This window comes from Montipora capricornis, chromosome 2 (genome assembly GCF_036669925.1).
Source record: "Montipora capricornis isolate CH-2021 chromosome 2, ASM3666992v2, whole genome shotgun sequence".
Classification (NCBI taxonomy): domain Eukaryota; kingdom Metazoa; phylum Cnidaria; class Anthozoa; order Scleractinia; family Acroporidae; genus Montipora; species Montipora capricornis.
In genome coordinates, this window is record NC_090884.1 from 26,240,872 (window position 1) to 26,249,384 (window position 8,513).

General features: G+C 38.0%; 1 protein-coding gene across 1 annotated transcript in view; it reads left to right on the forward strand.

Moving 5' to 3' along the window:
• The window catches only part of LOC138039183 (geranylgeranyl transferase type-1 subunit beta-like), a 30,051-nt gene that overhangs the window by 6,186 nt on the left and 15,352 nt on the right, over positions 1 to 8,513 (forward strand). The window contains exons 2-6 of the mRNA XM_068885369.1: positions 1,029 to 1,159; positions 2,574 to 2,644; positions 4,182 to 4,324; positions 4,439 to 4,571; positions 5,641 to 5,686. Of these exons, the coding sequence (XP_068741470.1) occupies positions 1,029 to 1,159; positions 2,574 to 2,644; positions 4,182 to 4,324; positions 4,439 to 4,571; positions 5,641 to 5,686 (524 nt within the window). The remainder of the gene's footprint in view (positions 1 to 1,028; positions 1,160 to 2,573; positions 2,645 to 4,181; positions 4,325 to 4,438; positions 4,572 to 5,640; positions 5,687 to 8,513) is intronic.

Here is an 8,513-nt window from a genome sequence, read left to right on the forward strand (position 1 = left end):
ACCCTCTCGATCCTAAGAAAATACGCGCAGAAGGCTCTATGCACAAAGACACCACTTACCAGGGGAGTGACAGGCAAGACTTTTACCGACACGAAAGGGCATCTATTTCTAATTTTTGTTGTGCTACAAATCAAAATAATCCACGTATGTCTCGTACGATCGATCGCATCTTTTACAACCCTGTGGAAAATTCCTCTTGTGGGCATCCCCCATACTCCTCGGAAATTTCTACCCTATAGCCACCCCAACCCCTAGGAATTTCCATTAACCATCCGTGGGGGGGTATGGATATTTTCCGGAACCACACAATGCCAGACGATGTTACTCGTCAATGGGGAACCCCCTGGAGTCAATGGGTTAATCACTCGCTGAAAAAATGAAGATGTTATCATTATCGTTATCTAATCACATTCCATTTTCTAATGGATATTTTATTCAATAAATAACTTCAAAGCGTCACTTAATGGGTCCTTGCCTCTCACTGGCTTGACAATGGGATACTCATAAAATAGGGACCTTTAAATTAGGGCGAGGACGAGGGCGAGATCAAGATTTTCTCATTAGAGCAACAGTGAGCATATGCAAACCAGCATCATTTTGGCAGGAAAAATGTGATATTGTCGTCATTTTAGTACGAGGTTTTGCAAAAAATGTTGTCACGTCAAAACAAGTCAACAACAGGGTAGCACTTTTGGTATTTTTCGATCATCAAAAAGGCTTAGTTACCAGCAATAAGACTAAGTGAGCATTCCTACAGTTGCTATACATTAAGTATTTTCGCTAAAAACGGACATTCAAAACTCATTCTTGTCCTTGTCCTTGGCTAGAATCTAAAGGTCCCCAATATCTTCCAATTTTGTTTATTTAATAAATGACTCTGAACAATTTTGTTTGCTCACAGAAAGTTATTAATTTTTGTGTAAAAGCTAGCAAAAAATGTGGTTGCCTTTGGAAAAGATACTTTTCTTTGTGATGAGAATATTTTAGGTGAGTTATGAATAATAATATCACTGTTCTCTTTGTTTCAGAGTAACAGTTGCATTCTTTGCACTCTCAGGGTTGGATATTTTAAATTCTCTTCATTTAGTTGAAGATAACAAGAAAAGGATTATAGAATGGATTTATTCTAACCAAAAGCTACCAGACACTTCTCAATCAAGTAAGTCTGGCAATATTATTTTCAATATAAAAAACCTTTTATCTAAAAGGCATAAAGTTTGAAAACTGTAAAACAAAATGAACAAAATGTAAGGGTATCTGATTCATTTTATGGTATGGACATTGAATTTGGAACAGAACTGGTCTGCTTTTTTGTGGATGTTATTAAAGTGCTGTGTGGTTCTTGACTGTGGTGATGAAGCTGTGTCTTCATCCCCCTCACCATCAATCAAACTACATTTTTCCTAATTCAAACTTTTTTAAACCCGTTCAATTTTCCCTATCATATAATGAATATCAGGCAAAGAAACATCAAAATTGAACTGGTTTAAAAAATTTTAAAGCAAGAATTTAAACAGTTGAACCACAACATATGTATTGACTAGAGTAAACACTGTACAGGTTGTAATGACTATGAGAATGTCCAGCAGTTACATGTATTTTTGAAAGTAAATTAGTGTACATGTATTACATCGACAATTCAGCTTAATAGCTTCTTACATATTTTAAAAGGTTCTTCATTTGATTCATTTGAGTTGTGGGATAGGTTCTAAGCCATACAGTCTGTATGAATCATTTATGTGTTATCTGAAAACTGAGGTACATGTAACATATGTTGCATGCTCTTATTGGTTTACTCAATCTCTTTTATCAGCTCATATACCTTAGTTTGACCTTATATGGTAAATGATTGCGCTTAGCGTAATGATAAACTAAAAACGTTTACGCCAGAAAGCGAAATTTCTTTCGGTATAAAGCAAAGAAAAACGTTTTTGTGGAAAGTTTGGATCACTTTCAAAGCTTAGAGATATGCGAAAAGGTAAGAAATGTTTTTGTGATGAGCCTGCATCTGTCTGACCACGAGGTATTACACAACATCGCATCCTCATCAACTTTTTTCGATTTCACTAGGATTTTCTCGCTTTTTTCGCTCATATTTCGTACTTCTAAACTTTTGGAGTTTAAGGAATTTAATAAAACAATAATAATTATTATTCCATTCGCGCTTGTTGGATATGAGAGTGGTTATAGCCAACTCGGCGCTACGTGCCTCGTTGGCTATTTACCATCTCATATCCAACGCGCGCTCATGGCATAATTGTTAATTATTCTTGCAATTGAAAGTAGTGAGCACAGTGCAGTCTCTTGATTAAGTGAGGTCATTGAATAAGAAAAAAGCCCAAAGGACTCACCATCCTCTGAAGGAGAAGAGTCTGAGTTAGCAAATTCTTCAAAAGTCTTTCCCCAAAGAGGGTTGTATGCTTAGTAGTTACACACTTTTGCCAGGAATTATTGTTGGTATTTAGGAGTAATCACTAACCAAACATAAATATCAGGAAATAATTTAGATATGAAATCTTAGGCAGGCCCATTAAAAGTCAGACTGTGAGTGCTTGGAATCATTTACATTTTAGCTGAAGAGGGTGTCTTGAGATGTGGTTTCCGTGGTTCATCTGCAACAGCTTGTCATAAGTCCTTTGTCAAGGTAAAATACTGTATCTTATCAAATATTACACGTTCACTGACTTGAATTAATTTATTTCTTCCTGACAATTTTCATCATACATGTATTACAAATTGCTGGGTTGCATGCATGAGTCGTCTTGGCTGAAAAGCTTGTCCTCTTCGTGTTATGTGGCAAATAAAAATAAAAAGAATGTTGTTCTACAGGTATTCATCATTGTAGTGGATATTCAGAGGCTACATAATGTTTAAAAAACAAGCAGCAGTGGTTATATGGGTTTGAAACAAGGCGTAGCCGAGTGATTTTAGACCCTAAAAAACGTGTGCTGGGAGATTTTTAACAACTTCAAAACCATTCCACAAAAAGCTTGTCCCTCGGAAGTGGTGCAGAAGTCCCAACAGGTTCAAATCGTGAGAGGAGTACATTAGCATGTAAGAAAAACAAGCTGTGTCACATGCAGTGGTATTGAGTCTTCTATACCGTATTTACCTGTGTATAATATGCGCCGTGTATAATACACACCCCAATTTTGGGACACTGAAAAACGCAGACTGCAGACTGTGCAGATTAAAATTCATCTTCCTTCCTAAGCATGTGGTGACCAGACCACATCACTTAAGGACAGTGACTACTATTGTTATTGCATGTGCATACGTTCTGCACATCTCGAGATACTCGGGTTTCCTATCAGTGGTGCTTACTAATACAGTGATATTTTTGCATGGTTTAAAACTATCCAGAGAAAGTAGATCTCAGTAAGTACTCTTGGTATCCAAAAAGAAAATTGGGGGTAACCATGCATTTGTGAGAGATAATTAAGCTTCAATTTGAGAAAGAATGCCATACTTTGCTTTGTATTTTAAAGCTTTTTACAAATATTGTTGATTAACTATCTTCGAAAAATGCGTGGTTACCCCCAGTTTTCTTTTTGGATTTCAATAACACTTGTTAAAGGGGCTAGGTCACGCTGTTTTTGGTAATTTTGTTTAATTTTGTTAGTTATGAGCTCTAAACGTCAAATTGGCAGAGCAAGAGTCTTTCATTTGCAAAATCACGGCCACATAACAACTGAGAATGATTTCCAGCTGTTTGAAATGACATTTTGATATAAACTGATATAATTTTGAAAAATTGGTGGGCCAACGTTTTTCAAATTTACCCAAATGCAATCCATTTAAATCCTCACCAGTTTTGTCCATCCTTGTCCCTTCTTCGCTTCCTGTGTTTTGTTTGAGTTCTTCTATAGTTTTGAGCCATTCTTTTGTTATTTCAGTTAATTTTATGACCATTTGATCAATGCTAAAATTGCCTAAAATTGCGTGACCTAGCCTCTTTAAGATCTACATTTCACGCATAATCATAAACCGGTGCAAGAATACCTTTGAATTAGTAGGCATTATCCTTAAGGCTCTCTTTTTTTTTCCTTTACAGGTGACTATAACATGCCCAGAATCATTTTGGCAAACACCACACAATTAATTCAACTTGTATTAACAGATCTCATTGACAGTCAACAAACCTAATACATGCACTTTTTCATTACAATAATATTTTATAGGGCACCTTTGATTATGACTGTAGTCACGTGGCCATGACATACACTGCCCTTGCAAGTCTTCTCATATTGGGAGATGATTTATCTCAAGTCAATAAACCAGCTGTTATCAAGTCATTAAAGATATTACAGCTCCCCGATGGAAGGTCAGTGTTGTTGGTATACATGTGACAGCCCATGAATGCTATCATACTGTATAAGTTATTCTGTAGTCTAGTGCCTGTCAGTAAGGAAGCTATTGGGTTTTTTTGTTCTTACAGCTTCCAGCCAACAGTAGATGGCAGTGAGAATGACATGCGGTTTATCTACTGTGCATGTTGTATTAGCTACATTTTAAATGACTGGAATGGAATTGATATACCAAAAGTAGTACAATACATCAAGGAAAGTAGGGTAATTAACGATTTGTCATGCATTTTTACTAATACTTGCTACATGTATACCTAATTGAAATATTATTGGTTGAGGCCTGTAAGTATAATGTACACTGTACATCCATGGATTTCCCATGGCCAAGAGGGCTTATAATGGGATAAGAGAATGATGGAACTAAGAATTGCATTCGAACATGTGTTTGTTTGAAGTATAGTGGTATAATATAATTATTCAGTAGCCTCAGGACATTGCCATGGCTTGCTTCCTAACGGCACTTTGTCCAAAAATGCACTTAAGGTGTCATCATATGTTCAATAATAATGAAAGTTCTGAAAATCGTTGTTTTGCAGAAATATTAAGTAGGAAATATTTAAATCTATTGAATTTTGAAAAGTCCCTTTGGTCTGAGTGACTAAATTTTAATAACAGGATTCATGTTGGTGGGAGCTTCTGATCAGTCAGTCGTGACTTGACAATGAAAAGTTAAATGCTTGGCACTTTCTCAGATTTAGAAATTTTGTTGCTTAAGAGTGGCCCCTTTATGGAGCAACAACTCAAAGAGTTTTTGTCAGGTTCAGCTCAAATTTTCAAGACTATAATTGTTTTTAATACAGTTTGGTGCACAAAACGGTGTTTTGATCTTATATCATACTGAATTCCCAGTCAAAAACACCATTTTCAACTTTGATGGATGATAACAGATTGTCGTGATAAGGCCAAGAATTTTCAACCTGTTTCCAAAAATAATATGAGTGTGAGGTTTAGCATTATTTTTCAGTCAGGGTAAATGCAGATGGAGGAGCAGAGTTTAGGGGACCTGTGACTAGCCAGCAAAGCTGGTGGGATTGCCTGGGGGGGATGGGGGATGGGGGATGGGGTACTTGAGTCAATTTTTGCTGGGTATATGCTACCTGGCCTGGTTGGTGAAGGGGAACTGCTCTTACCATGGAATCAAGCCTGATCCCCTCAATTTGTTTGTATCAATTTGCATTTTATTGTTCTATTGTTGGCATGTTCTGGCTCTATAGTTTTTCTGCAAATATTCATTTTTACAGTTGCATTTTTGTTGTTGCTCCTCTTCTATTAGTCTTACGACTCTGGATTTGGCCAAGGACCATGCTTGGAAGCTCATGGTACTGTAAGACGTTTTTTTTTACTACAATAATACTGATAAGGAAAGTTAAGGCTTACACTGCGACCATGTTGACAATAAGACGTAGTTTGATGCTGCTCTGGTTTGGAGAGTTTTGAATGTAGCTCAAAAAGTACCAATAATTCAAAGACCCAACGTTTTTGACAACCCTGTTCAGGGATGAACCAAAGTTACCACAAGGGCCTATTTAAATGCTTGTACTGATTGGCTCAAAAAGGAAAGGGTCCTCATAATTGCGTCCTCCCATACATATATTGCACATGTCTAATAATTATACACAACCTGAGTCGGGTCGTCTTCACTTTCAGCAATTTAGTTTTTATGACGTTATCACCTCTTACCCCAAACTTTCCATTTTTAGCCACATTCCACAAGCCTCATACTTTCGATATAAGTCCTTTACATAAGTGCATCGTCTTCATGGCATCTGGGGTCGTCTAGTGATTCCAACCTCCAAGGGTCTTCCAACGTCAACGCACTTCATAATCAATTATTACTCCTAGTAAAAATTAGCGTCTTTCTTTTTTGCATTCGATATCAGGAGAACGCAAGTTCCCAATCTTGGGTAGCCTGTGCATAGGATGAGCTTTCGCACTTTTTGGTTTTTTGTTTTCTGCTTTTTCAGCGCCATCTTGAATTAAGTCATACCTGCATTGATACGTCATATGCGCAAACGACGATCGCGCACGTCATTATTGTTGTTCTTATAAGATTGTTTCTTTCCTTACACTTCTCCTTTGCCTCCAAAGCGACTGTCGAACACACTTCAATAATCCCAATAGGATAGGATGCAAATAGGTGTCAAGTAAAAGGTAGCATCAAACTATGTCTGATAGTAGTGATACTTGATTTACTGAGGGTGACATATTTACTTGTCACCCAGTTGTTTTCAATATAGCCGTCCTATTGACCGTTACTAATGGCTATGAACAGTTAACAGCCGAAAGTCTGTCTAGCAGGAGGTGACTAGTTTGCTATTGTCTGCACAAGAAAACCAAACGAATCGCTCAAAAGGTCTTTTGCTTAAGCTGCTCAATGGTAACAGCAATTGACACACCCTGTTTAGAGACTGTCATTATGGGTTGCTTTAAAATTATCATTTTGCAGGTGGCTCGACCTTCTGTGCTCTAGCATCACTCGCCTTAATGAATCGTCTGGATTCATCTTTTGCTGCCGAAGAGCTTGAAAAGATAAAAAGGTGGTGTTTGTTAGACAAAAGTCCGGATTCCAAGGTCGTCCTAACAACCAGTGGATACGTGTTACTCTTTTGGGTTGGAGCATCCTTAGAGGTACAAAAAGATCTGATCGGTTTTTCTGTTTTGCTCAAATGCTATTTATCGACAGGTTTGAAGTAGTATTTCTGTGCTTTAGGATTGGCCACAATCCCTGATCCAATTGAAGGTAAATCTCGTTGCAGCTCTTCCCGGTTATGACGGAAACAGGTGTTTTCGCCCGAAGCCAGTTTGCCCGTATTAAAACGTTTGTTCGCCCAATACGTATTGACTAAACAGAGGCAAACAAAATTCCTGGAAACTATTTTGATTAGATTATGTGACACATTTAATCCGTGTTTGATAAAGCAGCTCTTCCTATGACCTTGAAATATAAACGTGAAAACAGAACGTGAACAAAAATGCAAAGCATTTCACTGTTTTATCGACAAAAAGAAACGAGTGCGCATTTTCATTGGCTTAGCGAAACGCGGATGCAAACAACGTCATCTCTCCACGGAACTTTCTGGAAAGCAAATGAATGAAGGGGTAGTTTCTAAAGAAACTGGTGGTGGTGCGTCGGTGGGGAAGTAGTATACAAAAATTTGGTTTTATCAACGGAGTTGATAATGTAAATTGGCCCACCGTACAGAGATTCTAAAAGCTGACGTTTCGAGCGTTAGCCCTTCGTCAGAGCGAATCCATATTAATAACGGATTCGCTCTGACGAAGGGCTAACGCTCGAAACGTCAGCTTTTAGAATCTCTGTACGGTGGCCAATTTACATTATCAACTCCGTTGATAAAACCAAATGTCTGGAAAGCGATCGGCATTTCGGCTTTGACATTATTTTAAATGCAGTGATGTGGATTGGGCAATTTAACTGTTACTGCTCATATTGTTGCAAATATTGGTCCGTGAAACAAATGGCGAACACTTTTTCAAGGTCATACGAAAGTCGCTCTAACAGAACAAAAAACAAGCAAAGTTTAAATTCATCCAGTTTCTAGAATTAATAATCTTAAAAAGCAGGGTCCGGGCGAATGGACTTTCATTTTGGATGAACGAGGTTTCAGTTCGAGTGAATAGTCTGATGGGCTTTTTCTTTCTAATATCGATAAATACAAAATTTTAAAAATATAATTCCCGTGATAAACCATGTCTTATTGCACCTCCTAACCCCCCACCCTCCCTTTTTACAGACGGATTTCCCAAAATTGGAAGTGAGCGTACTACTACCAAGGAAGCACCGCAATATTGGTGTGTGACGTCTTATGATATGCTCCAAGAGAGCTTTCACAATTTCCTTGCTAAGTTTACGTCACTGTCCCACGTCAGTGTTTGGGCGCGGGTTTCACTGGGATCAAACTGTGTTCATTTGTTTTTTCTTTTCAACGAGGTGGGGATCGTAGGGATTCAACAAAACCAAGCGCAACCAGGTCGGGGCTTTCCTCTTGTTTATTTCGAGTTTGTACTAGGTGCATTTTTTCGGTTGTGTGGTGGGACTTCTCTTTCAAAATACGAGATTACGCCTCGAATTTCAAACTCAAGCAACCGTTGAACGGTTGGCTTTAGCAAGTGGCCTGGAAACCACCC